The sequence below is a fragment of the Schistocerca americana genome, chromosome 5, assembly GCF_021461395.2.
Source record: "Schistocerca americana isolate TAMUIC-IGC-003095 chromosome 5, iqSchAmer2.1, whole genome shotgun sequence".
Taxonomy (NCBI): Eukaryota; Metazoa; Arthropoda; class Insecta; order Orthoptera; family Acrididae; genus Schistocerca; species Schistocerca americana.
Window position 1 is genome coordinate 547,419,543 of NC_060123.1, and position 25,787 is coordinate 547,445,329.

At 43.3% G+C, this 25,787-nt stretch overlaps 1 protein-coding gene across 1 annotated transcript in view; it reads left to right on the forward strand.

Annotated features, from left to right (window-relative positions):
- LOC124616521 overlaps positions 1–25,787 on the forward strand; it is a 91,672-nt gene that overhangs the window by 49,019 nt on the left and 16,866 nt on the right. Inside the window, exon 3 of the mRNA XM_047144836.1 lies at positions 9,803–10,055. Coding sequence (XP_047000792.1) covers positions 9,803–10,055 — 253 coding nt within the window. The remainder of the gene's footprint in view (positions 1–9,802; positions 10,056–25,787) is intronic.

The following is a 25,787-nucleotide window of genomic DNA, read 5'->3' on the forward strand; positions in this document are numbered from 1 at the left end:
TTAATGACGAAGTCGGAATGACGATTGCGGCAGCTGGTTCTCCACATTTCTGTCAGAGTCTTTTAAAGGAGAACATATTCGCTGTTTTTTGCGCCCCAAAAAGAGCATCTTTCGGCTTGTTGTCTTTTTCCTTTCTTCAACAGGGTGTGCAACGTATTTAAAACGAATTTTATCTAGGTCTTTACATTTCGACAGTTTATTTATATACTTCTTCACATTTATACGCTTTGATACATACAAATAACAAATAAGTACGCATAAAAAAGGTTAACAAAAAATCGTTTGCTTTATATTTTTTCTCGATACTTTAATCACCAATCGCAATTGATCGAAAATGCTCGGCTTACGATACGTATTTTAAAAGGTTAAGTATGTTATTAGAAATATTTTACTGAATTTGCAGTCTTTCCACTTCCACGTAGTTTTTGGCAGAAATTTTAAGTTCTTTTCAGGCATTTTTATCACTCTTGGCCTATTTCTATAGGCCTGAAGTGTCCACCGTGCACAGACAGCGCGTCTTAAAATTTTATTGGCTAACTAAAAACATACTTTAGTGATCTCAGAACTCTGTCAATGACCCCTAGAATCCTTACCACATGTTCACAACGTTAGTTAAAACCACATTATGTCTCATACCGGTTATTACGTGCATATTTTATGATCATAAGTAACTGTGAACTTATGGACGTCGGTAATAGATAATGGTATCGAAAAAAGTTTCAAGGTTCCCCGAGATCAACAGCTTAATAACATATGGTAAAAATTTCAGCGATCTACCACGAAGATAAATTATTGAAAAGTAGCGATTGCCACTACTGATACTTTTCGTACCCAAATAATCACGGTTTCTCGCTTGTTTTTCAGGAACCGCCCATGAACAGAAGGTGCTTTTACAGGCTGCATAAGGCCCACCCTATATCACACCAAATGCAAGAGAACTAACCGATTTGCCTGGGCTGGAGGAAATATATAACATTTAAATTTGACTCTGTACTGTGGGAGTGCTATGACCCGCCAGGTTAGCCGAGAGCGCTTATGAGTTGCTTTCTGGATTTTGGTAGGCGCGCCAGCCCCGGATCGAATCCGCCCAGAGGATTACCGAATGCTGCCAGTGTTACGACCGGCCAGGATGTGGTTTTTAGGCGGTTTTCCAAATCCTGCTAGGTGAATACCGGGTTGGTCCCTACGTTCCGCCTCAGTTACACGACTCACAGACATCTGTACACGTTCGCACTCTTCCAAGGATTACACTAGACGCAGACAGCTGGGTTACACTAATTCCGTCCCGGGGGCTACGAGGTGGCAGCAGGAAGGACATGCGGCCATCCCTTAAAATTAACCTTGCCAAGTCCGCTCCTAACCATGCCGACCCTACGAAACAGCGGGACAAGGCATCAGCAAAAGAAAAGACTGTAGGAGAGTTACATTATGCTCGTTCTTCCAATAAGTACACAAATAGTGGCTAGGCCAAGGTCTGTCCAAAGCCCTTGACCCCTTATCACTGGTCAATAGTACCTAAAATATGAGCCCCTGAAAAATCACATTTTGTTACGTAGATTTTTGGAACATATCGGTAGCGTGCACTGTCGTGTACGGACTGGTACTGTAAATGTAAGTTACCTATAAAACTAAGTGTATTTTGAATTAACTGTTTTTTTCGTGTTATCTGTGCATTTTCAGGTTCGCATTAACCTGTAGAATGAGGCGTTGGCCGTATTTCAATGAATAAAACGCAAAAATAATCCTAAAAATGTGCTCTTTAAACACGAATATTTAGTTATTCGCATAATCACCAGAGTAATGCATACACTCCCGCCAACGATGAACGAGCTCCTTCAAGCCGTCACGAAAGAAATGGAGGGGTCTGGGTGCCAAAAACATAAATAAATGGCCTTGAAGTATATGTGATTTCAGTACATTAATCGTTAACTATTCTTGTATACACTATAAATAAGTGCCCACTGAATTGTGTAAATACGATCATTTATTATATAACCAAGTACAGGTGCTTGCAGAGTGAAAGTATTCTTAATACTCTCAAACGATCTACGAATATTCTGCAAAATATTTTCACAAGTCTATTGTTGGATATTCTTCATTGAAGAGCTAACATCGCCTGTTCTGAGGCTCCCCATAAGAAGCACTTGCGGTGCTGTAAGCTCCATGGCCCATGTGTGACGTCTGCTGGTGAATTCTAACCGCGGCACGCCGCCAAGGAAGTAGCTCAGATAAATAACAGTACAACACGAGCAAATATTTGTACTAATACGTAATATCATGTGTATAAACATGGAGGACGCTAGAGCAGCTTGTTTACAGTCCCTAAACTTTAATAAAATATTAATAAGCAACGACTTTACTCATTCATAGAAGACAGGTACGGAAAACTTTGCACTTCTGACTGAGGGAAAAATAGTAGAATTTAACTACGTATAAATTCCGTGCACTCACAAAATCGACACTCTATTTCCGCAACCAGCCTCTCTCATATCTTTCAACTTCTTCATTAGGTGCATAGTAATGTCTCCGCAGATGTTCTTTTATTAGCGGGAACAGATGCAAGCGAGACGGAGAGATATCTGCATTTTACAGAAGATGCTGTACAGTAGTGAGCTTCACTCTGCTGTGGTGGAATGTGGAGTGTGTAGGTACTCACCGTGCAGTGATCTTCTGGTAACCCAGAAAAGTATCAATGTGACCTACAAGTTCCTGTGAAACTACGATTACGCAGCTACCACCTTCCACTGTCGCCACTGTCGACACTCCCTCTTCACTAGTCTAATTGCTGGATCCTACTAAGTCCTACTTGCAACATTCTAGAAAGTCAACAGAGCGCGATTCCTTACACTCTCTTCTAGCGTATGGAAGATTTTATTCAGTAGGTCATTAACTATGTTCCACATTCGTGTGTACCTTATGGGAATATATAGGTCATATGCATATGGAATCGTTTTCCTGGAATGTACCGAACAAAGCGAAATAGTAGACGACCTGTTCTGCAAAGCCGGCCGGGATGGCCGAGCGGTCCTAGGCGCTACAGTCTGGAACCGCGCGACTGCTACGGTTTCAGCCACTACTGTGGTCATCTTAAGACCAATGAGCAAGAACCTCTTTCTGCTGGAGAGGTCCTTACTCATTGGGAGGTCCTTACTTATTGGTCTGAAGATTACCACAGTAATGGTCGAAACCGGTCACCGTAATAAATAAATTGTGATCAAGACTGTTTTTGATAGTAAATATTTGTAAAACTTCGATCACTGTTCACTCCCACAATGTATTCAAAAGTAACTAAAGTACTGTGCTGCACATGTTAGCCCAGTACTTAGCCATATTTGCAATTTTTCGTTTAGGAATGTTCAGCTTCCTGGACGATTAAAGTACTCAGTAGTAAAGCCACAATATAAAAAGAGAGAAAGGGATAATATAGACAATTTTAAACCTATTTCAATGCCATCAGTGTTTGCTAAAGTTATTGAAAAGCCTGTGTATGTAAGCGTAATTTATCATTTCACATAATTTGGTGTCAGATGTACAGTTTGGGCTTAGAAGTGGTTTAACAACTTAAAATGCTGTATTCTCTTTTCTCTGTGCGGTACTGTGTGGATTAAACAAAAGCGCTAGGCATCTTTCTTGATTTCACTAAGGCGTTTGATCGTGCTGATCACCAAGTATTCATCCAGGGGTTAGATCATTTTGCAACACGGGGAGCAGCGGACAGTTGATACACCTTCACTTTAAGAACAGACAGAAAAAGGACATTCTCCACAGTACTGAGAATGGCTATGATGTAGGATCCGAATGGGGAGCCACAGGGATCGGTGCTGTGGCCACTCCTGTTCCTTATTTATATAAATGATGTGGCTTCTAGTATCATTTCTGTTTTCCGATGACACTGTCTTGGTAATAAATGATCATGTGTATAACATTGGCACTGTTTCAGATAGTGCAGATCAAGACAGAAGTTGATGGCCAAATGACAGTAAGTCTCTGTTTTTACAGTTTCTAACACATAATTCAACAAAATCTGAAATTTTTATTACACAGAATGCGCATATGATTAAAGAGACTGAATAGTTCAAATTTGTAATTTTTTCAGAAAGTAAACTGTCGTGAAAAGCCCATATTCAGTATCTTGTTCAAAGACTTGCTGCCAATTTAACTATTAAAACAGCATCTGAAGTAAGTGACAGTTAGAGACGAAAAGTAGTCTACTTTGCTTATTTTCATTCGCTTATGACGCATGGTACTATATTTAGAGTAATTCTTCCCATTCTCAAAGGGTATTTTTGGCTCAGAAACAGGCGATTTGGGCAATATGTGGTGTAAGTTCGCGAACCTCTTGTCGACATTGGTTCATCTGTCTGGGTATTCTGACATTGAATCGCCAAAAACACTGGTATAGGCATGCGTATTCAAATACAGAGATTTGTAAACAGGTAGAATATAGCGCTGCATTCGGTAACGCCTATATAAGACTGGCGCACGTGTTAGATCGGTTACTGCTGCCACAATGGCAGGTTATCAAGATCTAAGTGAGTTTGAACGTGGTGTTGGCGCAGCAACGATGGGACATCATCTCCGAGATAGCGATGAAGTGGGGATTTTCCCGTACGACCATTTCACGAGTGTACCGTTATTATCAGGAACACGGCAAAACATCAAATCTCCGACATCGCTGCTGCCGGAAAAAGATCTTGCAAGAACGGGACCAACGACAACTGATGTGAGTCGTTCTACTTGACAGAAGTACAACCCTCCCGCAAATTGCTACAGATTTCTATGCTGGGCCATCAGCAAGTGTCAGTGTGCGAACTATTCACCGAAAAATCATCGATACGGGCTTTCGGAGCCAAAAGCCCACTCTTGTACCCTTGATGACTGCACGACACAAAGCCTTACGCATCGCTTGGGCCCGTCAACACCGACATTGGACTGTTGATGACTGGCAACATATTGGCTGGTCGTATGAGTCTCGTTTCAAATTGTATCGAGCGGATGAACGTGTACATATGTGGAGGCAACCTCATGAATCCAGTGCATGCCAGCAGGGGCTGGTCAAGCTGGTGGAGGCTCTGTAATGGTGTGGGGCGTGTGCAGTTGGAGTGATATAGGACACCTGGTACGTCTAGATACTACTCTGACAAGTGACACGTACGTAAGCATCCTGTCTGATCACCTGTATCCATTCATGTCCATTGTGCATCCCGACAGAGTTGGGAAAATCCAGCAGGACAATGAGACATCGCACACGTCCAGAACTGCTGTATAGTATCCCCAGAAACACTCTTCTGAGTTTAAACACTTCCGCTGGCCGCCAAACTCCCCAGACATATACATTATTAAGCATATCTGGGATGCCTTGCAACGTGATGTTCATAAGAGATCTCCCCCCCGCGGTACTCTTATAGATTTATGGACAGTCCTGCAGGATTCATGGTGTCGATTTCCTTCAGCACTACTTCAGATATTAGTCGAGTTCATGCCACGTCGTGTTGCGGCACTTCTGCGTGCTCGCGGGGGCCCTACACGATATTAAGCAGGTGTACCAGTGTCTTTGGCTCTTTTCTTGTTAATAATATCAGCTTATTCTGAAGAATTAGCACCTTTCACTCACTTAATACTAGGCAGAAATCCACTCTGCATTTGGATCACACCTCTTTGACTCTTTGCAGAAAGACGTACAGCGTTCTCTGCATCCATTTTCAGTGAGCTACCACAAGAATTCAAAAACCTTAGAAGTGATTCACGCGCTTTGAAATCTAAACTGAAGAGTTTCCTCATTTGTCACTCCTTCTATTCTGTTGAGGAATTCCTTGAAAAATTAAGCTAATTCCTGTGCTACATTGTTGACTGAGTTCACATAAACTTAAAGCCTGTCACTTTTTAGGATTGATAAACATTTTATTTTATCTGTTACTACTTTCCTGTTGTAATTTCATGAACTGGGACGTTCCATGACCATGGAGTTTTGCTCCTCAACCGGCCGGTGTGGCCGTACGGTTCTAGGCGCTTCAGTCTGGAACCGCGTGACCGCTACGGTCGCAGGTTCGAATCCTGCCTCGGGCGTGGATGTGTGTGACGTCCTTAGGTTAGTTAGGTTTAAGTAGTTCTACGTTCTAGGTGACTGAAGACCACAGATGTTAAGTCCCATAGTGCTCAGAGCCATTTGAACCCTTTTTTTGCTTCTCAGCTTGGTCCTACGAAACTAGACGTGTAATATAAAAAAAGACGAAAAACAGGGAAGTAGCAATGATTGTAGAATTCGTTAATGACAAACACTGACTGTGGATGTTCTTGAATTAGGTCGGTGGTAAATTCTCTACATTGATGAGAAATGAAAATAGGAAAAGCGTCGTCCAAATGTTTCAAAACATAATTTATTTTTGAAAGAAAATATATACGTAAAAAACGCATCGTAAAATATTCAGAAAGCAGTAGTCAGCACCTTTTTACTTTATCGTTTATATCTTGTTTTCTTCTTTAAATAGAGTGCCAAATAACGTAGAGAGTAACTTTTCGTCTTCAATGGAGTAGACTTTTTCATTGTTAAAACATATTTCATTACAAACGTTATTCATCTATTTACTTTCTTATTTATTATAACGTAGGGGTTTTCATTGTCCAAGTATTGTGAAGCGTAAGCAAGTTTTTAATTTCATATATTTGGTGCTTTTTGAGGGAAAACACTCTTAGGAAAAATATCAGATGTTTATACAACCTTCGCAATACATCACGAAGACAAAGCAAACAGAAGAGATAAGGATATAGAAGACACAAAAACGATAAATAACTTGATTGAACACGACTAACCTAGGCGAGAATAGGTTAAGTTCCAAAGTTAGCAGACGAAGCCGCCGCCCCTTGTTTCCTCGCACGTGCGGTCTTCGACGTACTCAAGACCTTAGAATTGCACACTCTGCGCAGTAAATTGAGCACTGAAGTTGTCGACCCACTGGAGAACTGGTTGGTGGCTGATTGCATGCAGACACACACTCAGACCGAGTACTCGACTTTAAGCAGCAAGTGGCTATTTTAAAACTGACGTAAGGAAGAAACGGACAAAATATCTACAGAACGGCATTGTGGGGAGTGTACCTAACAGACTGCCTAGTGCCAGATCCTTCCTTTCTAAAAGCTCATATGGCCTGGTTATGACGGGTTATGCTTTCGAACGTAAGATCGTGATCAATGACAGAATGCTTGGGGCTGGAGTGTTTAGTAGAATATGCCATGCCTTAATAGAGACGGAAACTGGGATGAGTACTACGGAATAAATAGCACTTTTCTGTCAGAAATTAGGTCCCTCATTAAAAACTTGTCGGCGACGAAGAGGCGTCATAATGATACGATTTACTTCTGAGGTACAGTCCACCAGATTTCTTCCGAGTTTAGAGCTGATCAGTATTTATATCCAGATTTCAATCATAGAGCTGTTTTGAATTGATGACTTTTTCTGGTGTACTTCCCAAAAGGTATTTACGTTATAGATGGAATAGTTCTACGATGGATTGATGATCCGCGAGGATTGTTGAAGAAGAGGCACGGATTTGGGCTCACCAGTACCATGAGATGACGGTTACTGTTTCCACTGCCTGAAGTCCGTAGCAAGGGTGACCAAAGACGGTAACATCTGGAGACTCCTTAGCGTTTTGCCTGCCGTTCATCTAATATAAAGATCAGTGACGTTTGCTGGGACGTGGTACTAAGCATTCGATTAATCACATTCCAAAAAGTGCTTAAACCATATCAATAGTATCAACGTTGGTAGAAGACCACGACGCCAGGGAAGTTACAATTAACTGTAACTGCCCATTTAGGCAGCACGCGATCGCTGTTTCCTTGCATTCATTTTAAAATGTTGCGCTGGACGCAAAGAGTGTTGCATTTGGTGTTTCCAACTGCATTTACTGGTGGCAGAGTTACACCTATGCGTCATGAAGACTCGTGTACCAGTTCAGCAACAGTGCAACGACCCGTCAGTCGGTGCCTTGAGCCCTCTCACAGTACTGCGAGTGAATCTTCTTTATTGACATACCGATACCCGGTAGTTCAAGATCACTGCTAGGTGCAAGATCAACGTTGTGCTCCAAAAGATAGTTTGTGATAGTTGTCGATTCATAACAATATTTATTTTATACATTTACATGTTCACTTGTCACCGCCTAGTTTGTAGAAGCATCAGCTTAATCTCCAGTTTCATCAGATTCAACACGAAATAGTAACTGTGGCAAGTGGTTCCAACAAAGGTTAAGTGTTAACCAAAGCAGCGCACGCCTTCACACTGCGGGTAGCCCCTTGGTAACGGCGAGCGAAACAGGATAATACTATGCGAAAAGGAGGGAGTATATTGTGTATTTCTTGGTTAAAACACGAAATAGTTCCAGATTATTATAACTAAATTAATTATATGAATGAGTGTTCGTCAGTCATGAAGTCAGTAGTTGCCAGGTTCATCTAAGTCGTAGAAATGATGTCACTGTGATGCACTACCTGGTGCATTGGGTCCCTGGTGCAGAGCCCTAACCGGAGTTCTTACACTCCTGGATATAACCGTGTAGCTCAGAAGCGTGATAGTGTGCCCTGGGGTAGGGCTTATGTTCTATTTCGAGTGCCAGCCACACCAGATTTGTTGAATACAACCAGGGAGTTTGCAGGAAGCGGAGTGTGATTGCTCCTAAGAGTGCTTGAGGGACAGTTGTGAATGAGGCTGTGTGTTTCCTGATGTCCCAATAAACCATTCCCCATCTTAGTGCTCTGGGAAAGTATATTGATCGAGACTTAATACTGAATTATTTCTTTGTCATTTAAAATGTCCCCATTACAGGTAAAAAAAAAGTGGAAATGAGCGTATGGCATCGTTGGCCGAGAGGCCCCATGTGGGGAAGTTCGGCCGCTAAGTGCATGCCTTATTTCAGTCGACGCCACATTGGGCGACTTGCGTGCCGGTGATGAAATGATAAGGACAACACAACACTCAGTCTCCAAGCGGAGAAAATCTCCAACCCGGCCGGGAATCGAACCCAGGCACGCTTGCCTGTAAGGCGAGCACTTTACCACCAAGCTAAGCAGGTGGACACCATTGCAGGTAAACTGGCATCGCGTCTGTGCTAGATAGTTAATGCCCCACCAGTTCTATGACTGATTCATCAATTATGGATATACCGAGTGAACTGCCACGAGAGACGATATTAGAACTTAGTTTTCCTTACGCACCCCAGGAATTGGTCCCGTAAACACCGCCAAGTGGGTTGAGAAACCTGTTGGCTGGTAACTAAATGTGCCCCTCACTGGAGGGTTGGACCTCTTTAAAAATTTTGCATCGTGGTAGCGGATTCAGGGGCTGAGTAGATGATTGGCCAGTGGAGGTTACTGAAGAACGACACTGATGCAAGCGTCAACCTAACATAGCTGGGCTTGAAACAACTCTTACGCAGCTCAAGCGAGCAAATTGCCTTTCCAGTATCGAGAGTCACAATCCCCACAAAGACACCTCGCAGGCATCCTCCAACTGAATAATGCAGTTACATAGTAATACAGCATTACATCTGATGATCTTCATTTTGGACAGTCGTTTGGGATCCATCCCTACGCAACGGCTGCGTCAGAGTTTGCTGATAAATCGGCTATGATACCGCTGTTGTGGATACCACTGGGGCATACTGCTTTGCAGTCATGCCTACGATATTGCAGCTCCACGTTGGAGAATCTCTTAAACGTTATTCAATTATCAGGAAAAGTGGTTCAGAATAACATATAATATATAGAGTTGATGGCGTCATCTACCTTCTTTTGCTCTGTGCAGGTCCGGAACGGAACTCGTCGTCCCGTTCACAGGCGACAGCATGGAGATGGTCCTTTCGCTCCCTGGCGATGAACTGCTGGATGACCCGAAGTACAGCGGATTCGTTATAGAGGTGCTGCAGGAAGGAAGAAACCGGTGGAAGAGAGCGGAGAAAGAATCGTACGCCTTGGGAAGCTACGGCCACTGGAAACCATACTACAGTCCTGAGGCTGCCACGGGAGCGCTAACCAAATGGAGCGGTCACAGGGTGCGGGTGAGCAAACAGTTATCCATTAAATTACAGAATATAAATCCTTAACCGGAATTCCACTGCCAAATGTCTGTTCAGGAATGTATGGGTATTTTGGTATAAGGGACCCTTGGTCTCTGATGACTCATTTACCGAGTGTCAAATTTACGTTTATTTACATGTAGGCGTAAATTTCCGTCTATATGTCTCTCCTTCCAGTAGCTTGGAGTGACCTCCTGTGGTCGGTCAGAAATGTGAAAACACTGCGAGAAATGCGGACACGAACATAAACGCTAGCCAAGCCGGCAAGTTGCGCTGTTGTATTTTACCACTCACTGGCAGACACGTGCAATGTCCTCAATACGTTGCATGTGTCAGTCGTGGCCAGAACAATAATTTGTGTAGTTGTGAGTAGTTATGTCAGAGGTAAGTGACTTCGAACGTGGGAAATTGTTCGTGCTCATATAATGGGTGCTTCCGTAACCAAGATAGCCGACGTGTCTGATGCTTCAATGTCTTTTTTTTTTTTGTTTTTTTTTTTTTACTACATACAGGGAAAACGAAAAAGCATCAAAGTCACAAAATGGTCGAAAGTGTGTGCTGAGTGATCGCGACAAACGGTCACTGAAGAGGGTTCAAAGCAAAAATAACAGGTTCACAACTGCAGAAGTCACTCACGAACCCTGTCATCACCAAAAAATCAAGAAGGGAGCTCCATAAGCAGGAAACTGCAGGGTGAAAATACAACTCATCAGTGATGCAAATGCCCGTAACAGGAAAACACGATGCCAAAGGCATAAATCCTGGACTAGGAAACATTACTAGAAAGTTATGTCGTTGGATGAGACGTGTTTCTCACTGTTTCCAACTTCTGGCCGAGTTTATGTCCCAAGGGTGTAACATGGTACGTGTTAGGTGGTGATTTTGGGGACCTCTGTCATTCCGCTTATAACGCTACTTGCCACATGTAATGCACAGGCGTACCGTGAAACAAACCAACGTTACCCTCTGAGAGGATTTCGAATTTTGACCGCGCGTGTGGCTAATGGATAAAGGTATCGGACTATAATTTTGACTATGGTGAAATTACCAGAAAAACTAAACGGACTTTAACCTTGGGAGTTAATGAAAGTGGTAAAAATCATACGTGAGTGAAAAAAAAGAACGGTCGCCAGCCCAATTAGGCATATTAATTTTTTAATATATGTTTAAAAAACTGAACATTGGCTATTACAGTTACTTTCGTGGATATTTCCCTTTGAATAGTGCACAGGATACAAACTGACACATTGTACTTTGAGCTGGTGCAGCGGCAATTATCAATAACGCACCCACAAGTAATTATGAAAGGAAAACTTGCATCAAGCTCACATTAATAACAACTACACTCAAGATCATTATTTAAACCAATACTGAAATGTTACAGCATGATGCGCAGATCTAAATCTGGACATGAGGGGCTTCTATCTTAACTGACATGTAAAAACACAAGTAAAGATAAATAATATCATCAATACACTGTTTATACTCCTCTACATATATCAGTTTTCCTTAGCAGCAGTAATAGTCCAATTATCTTTCTAATATGTGGAGAATATGATGGGGACCCATAAACTAGTATAGTGTCACTAGTCAAACTCTATGGTAATTTCAATAAAAAGACTAATTCAAACAAAGCTAATCCTTCACTTCACTTGGAGTAGTTCATAATTTACTTTGCAGGACAAAAAAAATCAACACCGAGCTCAATTAACTTCGAAAAAGGAACCGTTCGTGGTGGAAATCAAAACACTACTATTTTTGTTAATGAGCTTAACGTATTTTCCTTTTTTACCACCTGTGAAGCAGGTATTTTAGACAACAACATTTACGCAACCTGGCACTGTATTCCTGCAAACCTATAATTTGCAGTAAACTAAGAGTACTTTAGCAAAATCTTATCTAAGTTTGCTTTTGTGGCTTTACATTTCACTTGTGCTACTCCTTTTACATTTGACAAACAAACAAACAAAAAAAATCACTCTTAAACACCTGAATGCAAGAATTGTTCATTTAAAACAGGATAATCGGTTTTAACAGCAGTTAGGAGTGGTCACTGCGTAGGTTCGTCATCACGATAGAAGATATGGTTCTGGACACAGATGTATAGCATTTGGGTTTTTATTAGAACTACACACACAAATTAACTGGCCCATGGATGTGTGAAGTTAGTAAAGCAGTGACGACGTTTTGGTGGCAAGCGACTTGGCGGCTAACTGTACTCACGGCTTTTGATGTTCGAATGCTCTATAAAATCTCTTCTTGGCGTCGGATTTTCAACATATTAGAGGCATACCTTTTTGCAGAGAATACCAAATAATATCCAGATCCACATCCAAGGCACAAATCCTTTGCAAAGTAGCTTCCAATTGCCTCTCTTGACACTGTTTAAGTGTACCGTGCTATGGCTACCCACACACTGCTTACTGTTCACACCAAGGAGCCGCCAAGATCGATCGCCAAAACCACCTTTTACGTACATCGCGCCATGCCACTTCCATTGCGGAGAAACTTCACTACATCTTTTATATACAACAAGTACAAGTGCCCTAAGCATGAACCAGCTTTCAATAAAGATTATCTTTTTTATAAACATACATATATTACAAAAATTTATTATTATAACAAATCATTTTTCTTTTTTATTCATGCATAATTTAAAAACTCTAAGTTTTCTTGTCACAAATCAATGACTTTAAATAACAAAGAATACTCACTCCATAATTGGACATATACAGTTACATAATATAAACCTACTTCTAGTCGATATAAATGTTACACACTGACCACATGATTGGTTGTGGTAAGTTCCTATGGGACTTAACTGCTGAGGTCATAGGTCCATAGGCTTACACACTACTTAATACAAGTTTAATTTACGCTAAGGACAACACACACACGCACCCATGCCCTAGGGAGGACTCGAACCTGCCGGCTGAAGTGGCCGAGCGGTTCTGGGCGCTACAGTCTGGAACCGCGCGACCGCTACGGTCGCAGGTTCGAATCCTGCCTCGGGCATGGATGTGTGTGATGTCCTTAGGTTAGTTAGGTTTAAGTAGTTCTAAGTTCTAGGGGACTGATGACCTCAGAAGTTAAGTCCCATAGTGCTCAGAGCCATTTGAGCCATTTTTTTGACTCGAACCTCCGACGGGGGGAGCCGCGCGAAAAGTGGCAAGACGCCCTAGGCCGCGCGGCTATCCCGCCCGGCACTGACCACATGGCTACTGCCAAGGATTTACGGCCATTCTGGCTGATGAGATCGATCCCGCGGTACAGTGTTTGTTCTCCAATGGCGATGCTGTGTTCTAAGACGACAGCGCCCCCGTTCAGATACGTTGAGTCGTCCACGACTGGTTTTGTAAGCAGGAGGATGAGTTGTCGCATCTCCCATGGTAACCACATTCGCCAGATCTCAGTATTATTGAGTCTTCGTGGTCTGTTTAGGATAGAATGATGAGTGATCGCTATCTACCTCTATTACTTGGACTTACCACAATTTTGCAGGAAGATTCCTTTGAAAATTATACAGGACCTGTATTTATCCAATCCCAAACGACTGTTTTGAACGTCAACGGTTTTCCTACACTATTAGGCATGGAAATGTGTTGTTTTCAGTGTTTCCTTTATTCTGTCCACCCCTGTACAACGCCCCATAGCAAGAGCGGCGCCTTTGCGCAGCCTGGAATTAGACGATCTTTGGGGCCAATACGGCAATGAGAGATCACTGCTGTGCTGACGACCGACCCATCGTTGAGGCAGCTTATCTATACCACTAAATGGTTAAAGAGTTGTACGGTGAAGATTTTCTGTTGCAAGTTGCGTATTTAGCGGTTTTCAGGAGCAACAAATATGAGATTTTCAATGTTTTGTGTGATAGACAGACTTTAAAAATTTCAAATTTTTTTACAATCTGGTCATTAATATGCTCGTAATATCTTACGTTGAAGTTCTAACAAAGTAAGAGAAGTATTCAAGTGAGAAACTCTCCACAGAATCTGCGAATAAAGGAACATACGGAAAATACTGATAAGAAGTAGGGACCGGATGATGAGACATTTAAGACATCAGGCAATAGCTTCCAGGGTACTAGAGGGAGCTGTAGACGATGAAAACTGCAGAGGAAGACAGAGACGGGAATACATTCAACAAATAATTGAGGATGCAGTTTACAAGTGCTACTCTGAGATGAAGAGGTTAGCACAGGGGAGGAATTCGTGGCTGGCCACATCCAACCAGCCAGAAGACTAGTAAATAAATAAAAGCCGATGTGTTTATACCGATGGTGCCATATTCGAGTGCTTTGACATGTGGGACGTGCAGTACAGTACTTTGGACCAGGATCACACCGCACAGTGAACCCGTTAGTTAATTGTACCAGGAGGATCCTTACAGGCAACGACATGAACTGGAAACTGAGAATTTGCGCCAAAGTAAATGTTTAGTTTCGATGCGTAAGTAAAAATTCAAGTTTCTATCTTCATTCATGTAGAAGATATAGTCTTGTCGAATTGGGTGTATCGTTTTGAAATATCCTGTTTGTAGGCCATCAGATAAATGTTACCGAAACACGGTGATTAAATTTCTGTGTGGCGGAGAATTTCCCTGCTTTTTCCGTAAAATTTTGTTTGCCGCTGTTTCAATTTTTCGGCTGTATATTTAGTAGTTAATTCATATCTAATGCAATAAGTAACGAATATTTTGGCATTTGTGGTGAGAGCAATGAATTTTTCACATAGGTCGCAAGACTACACTTTGTATACTGCGAATTCTCTTAATTGTGTTTAGTTTTCCTTTTTGGTCTTATTACTATATTTAATATTAAAACTGCATTTACTTGATTTAAGAGTTGGCTCGATAAAGACTGTGTAATACAGAAAATGAAGGTAAAAATTAAAACAGCCGTTCGGAAAAGCAATACGATGAATTAATTAATTGAAAGGACGGTGAAAATATAAAAACGAATGAACGTGATAAATTTTAAATTACAATTACGAGAGTAATTTGTGCTCCGAATTAACGATAAATTCAGTTTGGGTCCAGTATTTTTGATAACGTGTTTCGACTGTGAGCTTTATATCTTACGGTTCTATATTTTCAGATTTTTTATATAATTAGCAGTTAAATAAATGGACAACTTTTTCCAAGTAATGGGATGTTGTTACGTAAATGTCCCGTGATCTATTTTTGTCGTTTCGGAAACCATTTCAGCGGATACCACTCTCACCACACATATTTCCCTTTGCATTAACCGATAAAATGTGAAATAACTGCTGGCGTTCGTTCTCCTACCGGTGTATGCGATCCAGAAGAGCACTAGCCCGGGAATGGCAAAGGTCCAGAGTTCGAGTCTCGGTCCGGCACACAGTTTTAATCTGCCAGGAAGTTTCAGTGTATGCGATGTAATTCACAAGGCAACAAACTGCAACAATGTGTCGAGGCACACCGCAGAACTCGATGGTATAAAGAATCGAGAGAGGAACCAGCCAGTATAAGCGTGAAAAATTGTAAAGCTCCATTCTGATCCTGAATAAAATGTGCATCTGTGACCCCTCTCTATTACTAAACCAGTCACTTTTCCGGAAGATATCCTGGCTGCCTTCACTCATTCACACACTTCGTTTACTTTATCACCGAGTTTAAACACACAGACGCACCTACAGCCCAGTGCGGTATCTTTGTGCCAACATCCGCCATACACCTGACGAAATGTCACCAACAACGCGCTCAGTCTCTCTTCCCCTACAAACCGGCGCTAAGCTCTACAATGTCGTGTTTGCTTGGTTCTGGACAACACGCATCTCGTCCCAAAGGTCGAGTTTATCGGTAATGAAATCCTGGCACACTGTCTTGCTGTATACAGCTGTCGATAACGCTTAACGTTCAATATTGTGTCTTCAAAACAGTCATTGATAATTTATTTTAACTGAGTTGATCGAATCTCTCATCCATGTCTACAGTTATAAAAAATTACTTATCTTGCAATTTCGTTGACTGCCTCATTATCTTGTGTGGGATATAACACTCGTTTCAGATCCCTCTTCTGACTGATAGGTAGAAACATTAACTGGTGAAAAGCTTGTGTTATGCAGCTGGCTACTTATCATTATTCAGTGAAATAAAATTTCTGAACTTTGAAGACGTCTATATTCACTAAAATTTCTACACACTGAACTATTAATAAAAGGTACCTCTGCCTTCACCACTATTATAAAAACACGTTATCTCCATTTATTGTAACTCATTCACCCAGACAGTCCATTTACAACTCCCTCCCGCCAAGACTATGCACAACGAAAAAGCACAGATTAAATATAAAATGAAACAGCTAGATGATAATGACTGATATGTCTTTGAAGAATTAATGAAAATGAGTTTACATAATTTTAAAGAATGATAGCGAATCTATTCAAAAATGTTTAATACGAATATTTAAATACTAACTGTTACTGGCCATATGTTGCTGTGACTCAGCCTGCTTAAACGGAAAAGAAGGCACACGTTTCTAATATGTTGTTGTTGTTGTTGTGGTCGTCAGTCCTGAGACTGGTTTGATACAGCTCTCCATGCCACTCTATCCTGTGCAAGCTTCTTCATCTCCCAGTACCTACTGCAACCTACATCCTTCTGAATCTGCTTAGTGTATTCATCTCTTGGTCTCCCTCTACGATTTTTACCCTCCACGCTGCCCTCCAATACTAAACTGATGATCCCTTGATGCCTCAGAACATGTCCTACCAACCGATCCCTTCTTCTGGTCAAGTTGTGCCACAAACTTCTCCCCAATCCTATTCAATACTTCCTCATTAGTTATGTGATCTACCCACCTAATCTTCAGCATTCTTCTGTAGCACCACATTTCGAAAGCTTCTATTCTCTTCCTGTCCAAACTATTTATCGTCCATGTTTCACTTCCATACATGGCTACACTCCATACAAATACTTTCAGAAACGACTTCCTGACAATTAAATCTATACTCGATGTTAACAAATTTCTCTTCTTCAGAAACGCTTTCCTTGCCATTGCCAGTCTACATTTTATATCCTCTCTACTTCGACCATCATCAGTTATTTTGCTCCCCAAATAGCAAAACTCCTTTACTACTTTAAGTGTCTCATTTCCTAATCTAATTCCCTTAGCATCACCCGACTTAATTCGACTACATTCCATTAGCCTCGTTTTGCTTTTTTTTATGTTCATCTTATATCCTCCTTTCAAGACACTGTCCATGCCATTCAACCGCTCTTCCAAGTCCTTTGCTGTCTCTGACAGAATGACAATGTCATCGGCGAACCTCAAAGTTTTTATTTCTTCTCCATGGATTTTAATACCTACTCCGAATTTTTCTTTTGTTTCCTTTACTGCTTGCTCAATATACAGATTGAATAACATCTGGGAGAGGCTACAACCCTGTCTCACTCCCTTCCCAACCACTGCTTCATGTCCCTCGACTCTTATAACTGCCATCTGGTTTCTGTACAAATTGTAAATAGCCTTTCGCTCCCTGTATTTTACCCCTGCCACCTATAGAATTTGAAAGAGAATATTCCAGTCAACATTGTCAAAAGCTTTCTCTAAGTCTACAAATGCTAGAAACGTAGGTTTGCCTTTCCTTAATCTTTCTTCTAAGATAAGTCGTAAGGTCAGTATTGCCTCACGTGTTCCAGTATTTCGTCGGAATCGAAACTGATCTTCCCCGAGGTCGGCTTCTACTAGTTTTTCCATTCGTCTGTAAAGAATTCGTATTAGTATTTTGCAGCTGTGGCTTATTAAACTGATTGTTCGGTAATTTTCACATCTGTCAACACCCGCTTTCTTTGGGATTGGAATTATTATATTCTTCTTGAAGTCTGAGGGTATTTCGCCTGTTTCATACATCTTGCTCCCCAGATGGTAGAGTTTTGTCAGGACTGGCTCTCCCAAGGCCGTCAGTAGTTCCAATGGAATGTTGTCTACTCCTGGGGCCTTGTTTCGACTCAGGTCTTTCAGTGCTCTGTCAAACTCTTCACGCAGTATCGTATCTCCCATTTCATCTTCATCTACATCCTCTTCCATTTCCATAATATTGTCCTCAAGTACATCGCCCTTGTATAGACCCTCTATATACTCCTTCCACCTTTCTGCTTTCCCTTCTTTGCTTAGAACTGGGTTTCCATCTGAGCTCTTGATGATCATACAAGTGGTTCTCTTATCTAATATGTATGGGAACTGAATGTACGTCACAGTCTCCCTCTCTCTCCTGACTCTGTCCATCCCTGTCTCCTCTTCTCTCTTTCCGCGTCCTCCCTCCCACGCTCTCTGTCCGTCACCACCTCCCTCCTCACTCAGTCAATTTTCTCCTCCCCCATCCCTCTCCATTTCATATTGCCCCTCTCTCTCACCCTATCTCTGTCCATGACCTCCTCCCCTTTTCTATGTCCATCTTCACATTTCTCTCTCTCTCTCTCTCTCTCTCTCTCTCTCTCCCTCCCTCCCTCCCTCCCTCCCTCCCTCTCTCTCTCTCTCTCTCTCTCTCTCTCTCTCTCTCTCTCTCTCTCTCTCTCTCTCTCTCTCCTCCTCTCTCCCCCCCATCTTCTTCTGCCCCTCTCTCTGTCCATCTCGTCTGTCTCCTCCTGACAGCTTTCCATACCCGTTTTCTCCCACCGCACTGTTCAACTCCTCTTCCCCTCTCCCTCTGACCGTGAGCCTTGGCTATTGTGACTGCATATTCAGCTTCTCTAGTAGTATTCTGATAAGAAGCCAATAAGCCATAACTTTCCTGTTTGCTAACAACGTTTGACTATCATAACTTATGTATAAAAATGGTTCAAATGGCTCTGAGCACTATGGGACCTAACATCTGAGGTCATCAGTCCCCTAGAACTCAGAATTACTTAAACCTAACCAACCTAAGTACATCACACACACCCATGCCCGAGGCAGAATTTGTACCTGCGACCGTAGCAGTCGCGCAGTTCCAGACTGACGCGACTATAACCGCTCGGCCACACCGGCCGGCTATGTGGTATGTATATTCAAAAATAGGTATACCAAAATAAGCGCGTTTTCGAATGCAGCAAGTTTCAAAGCAATCAGAGCAGAACTTATACGGATATTTAAGGTTTAGAAAACAAATATTTGAATTTTTATTTATCTAGATGTAAATCTTTGTTTGTACAAAATCGTAAATCTCCCAAAGTCCTCCAGACAACGCTTTGAAATTTTGACACAACGTGACATTCGCGCGTGTTTTTATATACCTATTGAATAGCCATATGGTGTACATAAATACTTATATAATGTAAAAGGAGAATACGTCATTATGCAAAATTTGACGTTTATTGTTCCAACGGATATATCTCCGACCGTTTACATATACACACATCACAAAAAGTTTCGCATCACCCCAGTTCCCAGAACTCCTGAAGATAGACGTTGACTGTGGACATTGAGTCAGAGCCACAGTCCCTTTGCCCGTTCAGAGATGTCACTAAACCCATCCAGAGATGTAAACAACCATGCATGAGCAGCGCCTATTAGTATTAGACTGAGGGTATCCGATAGCCGATACGTTCCAGTCATTCCACCAGGAAGGAGGTATACGGCTTGTGATGTCTGCGTAGACGGTCAATACCGCGGTTCGATCGCGTCCGAAGTGTTACTTTGCGCCAGGAAGGTCTCTCAACAAGGGAAGTGTCCAGGCGTCCCGGAGTGCACCAAAGCGTTGTTGTTCGGACATGGAGGAGAAACAGAGCGACAGGAACAGTCGATGATATATCTCGCTCAGGCCGCCCAAGGGCTACTACTGCAGTGGATTACCGCTACCTACGGATTATTTCTCGGAGGAACCCTGACAGCAAGGCCACCATGTTCAATAATGCTTTTCGTGCAGCCACAGGACGTCGTGTTACGACTCAAACTGTGGGAAATAGGGTGCATGATGCGCAACTTCACTCCAGACGTCCATGGAGAGGTCCATCTTTGCAACCACGACATCATGTAGCGCGATAGAGATGGGTCCAGCAACATGCCGAATGGACCGCTCAGAATTGGCATCATGTTCTCTTCACCAATGAGTGTCGCATGCGCCATCAACCAGAAAATCGTTGGAGACGTGTTTGGAGGCAACCCGGTCAGGCTGAACGCCTTAGACACACTGTGCAGTGAGTGCAGCAAGGTGCAGGTTCCCTGCTGTTTTGGGGTGGCATTATGTGGGGACGACGTACGCCGGTGGTGGTCATGGAAGGCGCCGTAACGGCTGTACGAGACGTGAATACCATGGTTCGACCGATAGTGCAACCATATCGGCAGCATGTTGGCGAGTCATTCATCTTCATGGACGAAAATTTGCGCTCCCATCGTGCACATCGTGTACATAACTTTCTTCAGGATTACGACATCGGTCGACTAGAGTGGCCAGCATGTTCTCCAGACATGAACCCTATCGAACATGCCTGGAATGGATTTAAGAGGGCTGCTTACGGACGACGTGACCCTCCAACCACTCAGGGATCAACGCAGAATCGCCGCTGAGGAGTGGGACAAACTGGACCAACAGTGCCTTGATGAACTTGTGGATAGACGAATACAGGCATGTATCAATGCAAGAGGACGTGGTACTGGGTATTAGAGGTACCGGTGTGTTCAGCAATCTGGACCACCACCTCTTAAGGCCTCGCTGTATGGTGGTACAGCATGCACTGAGTGGTTTTCATGAGCAATAAATAGTGCGAAAATGATGTTTATGTTGATCTCTATTCCAATTTTCTGTACAGTTTCCAGAACTCTCGGAATCGAGGTGATGCAAAACTTTTTTTGAAGTGTTTGTATATGGTGAATCTCCTAAAATATTACGGAAATGAAAGTGCTGCTGATGTGCTGTTTTCACAGAATGGATTTTCAGGCGCTCCTATTTTTAACCAAGAAACAGATGTAGTAATACTTAGAAAGTGTATTTTTGTACAGACATACTTTTCAAATATAACAATTCCTATTGACATTAACAGGCTAAAAGTAGAGTAATTTAAAATGTCAGTGACATCTGTTGCGGTAGTTTAACGGGAGTCGTTTGCGAGATATAGTATCGTGCAAAGTTGTTTGTGCCATTCATCGACGTATGCTAGATAAGATGTTATGTTTGCTTACAGTGCCCTTGTGTGTTCCCTGAGTGCATTACGACTTGCTAGTCACTTAGTGTGTGACAGTCCAAGTAGAAAGTCGTGAGTTTACGATTGGATTTACCAATGCAGAAAGCCGACACGCTCATAGTGTATGGAGAGTGTAGGAAGAATTCAGTTCGTTCCTGTAAAATATATGCGGAGAGATATCTCAATAGCCGTCAACTATCTCGGCAATAATTTATCAGCCTCTTCAACCAGTTAGGTGAAAGTGGTAGTGTAACACGTAACGGAAGGAAACAAATGACGACAGAAGAGAAGGAAATTAATTCTCTTGCTGCTGTTGCGCTTTTTCCGCACGTTAGCTCCCTCGCAATCACACGAGGAAGTAGTATGAGCGAGGCAAGAATTCTATACGTTCTACATCAACATAGGTTCCTTCCCCAATACCTCTCTCTCAATCAAGAGCTGCATGGAAACGATTATGAAAATCGTCTTAACCTATGTGCATAGGCATTACGAAAGGATACTACAGATGTATCATGTACACTCCTGGAAATGGAAAAAAGAACACATTGACACCGGTGTGTCAGACCCACCGTACTTGCTCCGGACACTGCGAGAGGGCTGTACAAGCAATGATCACACGCACGGCACAGCGGACACACCAGGAACCGCGGTGTTGGCCGTCGAATGGCGCTAGCTGCGCAGCATTTGTGCACCGCCGCCGTCAGTGTCAGCCAGTTTGCCGTGGCATACGGAGCTCCATCGCAGTCTTTAACACTGGTAGCATGCCGCGACAGCGTGGACGTGAACCGTATGTGCAGTTGACGGACTTTGAGCGAGGGCGTAAAGTGGGCATGCGGGAGGCCGGGTGGACGTACCGCCGAATTGCTCAACACGTGGGGCGTGAGGTCTCCACAGTACATCGATGTTGTCGCCAGTGGTCGGCGGAAGGTGCACGTCCCCGTCGACCTGGGACCGGACCGCAGCGACGCACGGATGCACGCCAAGACCGTAGGATCCTACGCAGTGCCGTAGGGGACCGCATCGCCACTTCCCAGCAAATTAGGGACACTGTTGCTCCTGGGGTATCGGCGAGGACCATTCGCAACCGTATCCATGAAGCTGGGCTACGGTCCCGCACACCGTTAGGCCGTCTTCCGCTCACGCCCCAACATCGTGCAGCCCGCCTCCAGTGGTGTCGCGAAAGGCGTGAATGGAGGGACGAATGGAGACGTGTCGTCTTCAGCGATGAGAGTCGCTTCTGCCTTGGTGCCAATGATGGTCGTATGCGTGTTTGGCGCCGTGCAGGTGAGCGCCACAATCAGGACTGCATACGACCGAGGCACACAGGGCCAACACCCGGCATCATGGTGTGGGGAGCGATCTCCTACACTGGCCGTACACCACTGGTGATCGTCGAGGGGACACTGAATAGTGTGAATAGTGCACGGTACATCCAAACCGTCATCGAACCCATCGTTCTACCATTCCTAGACCGGCAAGGGAACTTGCTGTTCCAACAGGACAATGCACGTCCGCATGTATCCCGTGCCACCCAACGTGCTCTAAAAGGTGTAAGTCAAATACCCTGGCCAGCAAGATCTCCGGATCTGTCCCCCATTGAGCATGTTTGGGACTGGATGAAGCGTCGTCTCACGCGGTCTGCACGTCCAGCACGAACGCTGGTCCAACTGAGGCGCCAGGTGGAAATGGCATGGCAAGCCGTTCCACAGGACTACATCCAGCATCTCTACGATCGTCTCCACGGGAGAATAGCAGCCTGCATTGCTGCGAAAGGTGGATATACACTGTACTAGTGCCGACATTGTGCATGCTCTGTCGCCTGTGTCTATGTGCCTGTGGTTCTGTCAGTGTGATCATGTGATGTATCTGACCCCAGGAATGTGTCAATAAAGTTTCCCCTTCCTGGGACAATGTATTCACGGTGTTCTTATTTCAATTTCCAGGAGTGTATCTTGCTTAGTAATGACACTATATTTTCCAGTCATGGTCAGGTGAACCGCCGAAACATGCACTATTGGTGTTTGACAGTCCCCGCTGGCTTCGTCAGGCCGAACGCCAGCGTCCATGGAGCGTATCATGTGGTATGGGATAGTGAACCATGAGCAAATAGACTCGTTTCTCGTAGACGGAACACTGAACGCACATAAGAATCGTAACCTCCTAAGAGACGATCTTCCACGGATGCTAGAAGACGTTCCTCTGCAGACTAGGAGGATTCTGTCGTACCAACGTGATGGCTGTCCAGCCCATAGTGCAAGAAGTACTACAGCATGTCTTCCCAAATTGTTTCTAAATCGTTGGATCGGACGCAGAGGACCTATATCTTGGCTGATCGGTTCCCCGAATTTGAGGCCGTAGACTTTTTCTGTGGGGAAGCTTAAAGATGCTGTCTACAAGGACATTCGAACTACTCCCGATGATATGTGACGACGCATTACTACAGCCTGCCCGGACATCTCCGGTGAAATGCTAGTACGTGTGCAGCAGTTGTTCCACGCCAGACTGGAAGAGTGCATTGCCCGTGCCGGTGGTCATTTTGAACAGTGATGGTCAGTTTTCTAGTTACTGGTCAGAATCCACATAACTAGTGCATGCACTTGTGTTGTGTTTTAATGTGTGCTACCACAGGTACTCCACAAGTTTCCGTTTGGGAACTCTTGAAAATACGATGTCTCGTAAACGACTCCCACTAGAATTCCCCAACACACACCACTGACGTTCTAATTTACCCTGCTTTTAGTCTCTTAATGTCAGTAGGCGATATTGCATTTAAGAATATATATACAGGTTGGGTCACTAAATATTGCCACCTTGAAGAATAACTCCTCACGTATGATAGCAGCTGAAACGTTTGTGGGACAAATGTTGCATGGGACAACGGGGGCCATAATATGACGTTGGTTTTTTGTTACTAGGCGGGGTGGCGTCAGAGAGATAAAGATCATTTTTTTAAATGGGATGCTATAGTTTGGTATTCATTTTCTGATAGAGGCTGTCGAGACGAATCCAATGATGGGCAACACTAAGGTCTTTGAAGGTCAACGAAGGTCAAAAAGTGTCCGAAGTGATGACCATTGGTATCAGTGCAGTGCTGCGATCTTCTTATCATGAATTGACTGGTATTCCTTATCACTTAGGGGCTTGTCGAAGCACATGCTCTGACAATTGTCTCTCGTATATCGTGCAGATAGTAAATATTCGCTGAATACGGGGTATCCATCCAACGTGCCGTTGACATGTAAGGACCATTCGACCGTTTTGCAAATGCAACACTAATACGAATGGTGAGACTAGTATCGTCGAATCAAGCGATTGTGAATTATGTATCCCTTCGAATAATAAGTAGATACGCTTCTCATTTAAGGAGAATGCCAACGAAATACAGTGAGCGCTAGAGACTTATGCGCTGAAAGATATCCTCAACGTACTCACCCTACACGTCGTACGTTTATGTATGTGTATGTCTAACTGAGAAAAACTGGATCTTTAACGCATCGGACCCATATCCGGCAAAGGAAAGTTACTAACGAGGAAAGGGAAATTGGTACACTTGTCACTGTGGTTCGAGATCCTTGTGTAAATTCGCGTCAGATCGCTAGGGAATCTGTCATGAGCCAGAGTTCAAATGGTTCAAATGGCTCTGAGCACTATGGGACTTAATATCTATGGTCATCAGTCCCCTAGAACTTAGAACTACTTAAACCTAACTAACCTAAGGACAGCACACAACACCCAGTCATCACGAGGCAGAGAAAATCCCTGACCCTGCCGGGAATCGAACCCGGGAACCCGGGAGCCAGAGTAGTGTTGTTCGTGTTCTGCATGGACTATATCAGTCTCCATCAAGAATGAACTGGTACGGATTGTACGCGTTACGCTAAATTCTGCCAATGGGCTCAACTTCAGATTCAGAGGGATGACACATTTATTAGTTTTATTTTATTTACTGACGAGGCTACATTCACAAACCATGGAAATGTTAATTTGCATAACGTGATTTATTGGGCAACTGAAAATCCATGTTGGCAGCGGCAATTGCACACGAAAAACCGTGGTCGGTGAATGTATGATGTTGGATTCTGGAGGACAGAATTATAGGCCCCTACTTCATCGAAGTAAATCTTAATGGTAGAAAGTACTCCACATTCCTGCAAGAAACATTATGCCTGTTATTGGAAGAAATATGTTTAGGAACAAGGAACAGAAAGCGGTATCAACACAATGGGTGTCCGGCACATTTTTCGTTGATCACTGGAAATGAGTTGCAGAGACAATTCCCAAATAGTTGGGTTGGACGCGGAGGAGATGTGTCGTGGCCGGCTCGTTCGCCAGACTTGACGCCTGTGGATTTTTACTTGTGGGGATTTGTAGACGACATTGTTTATAAAGACATTCCAACTACACCTGAAGACATGCGAGAGAGAATTGCCAGAGCTTGTGCTTCGATAAGTGCCGATGTGATAAGGAATACCACTCAGTCCATAACAAGAAGATTGCAGTACTGCATTGGTACCAATCGTCATCACTAAGAACACCTTATGTAAATGGACGTTCATGCCACATTTGTGACCTTCGTTTACCTTCAAAGACCTT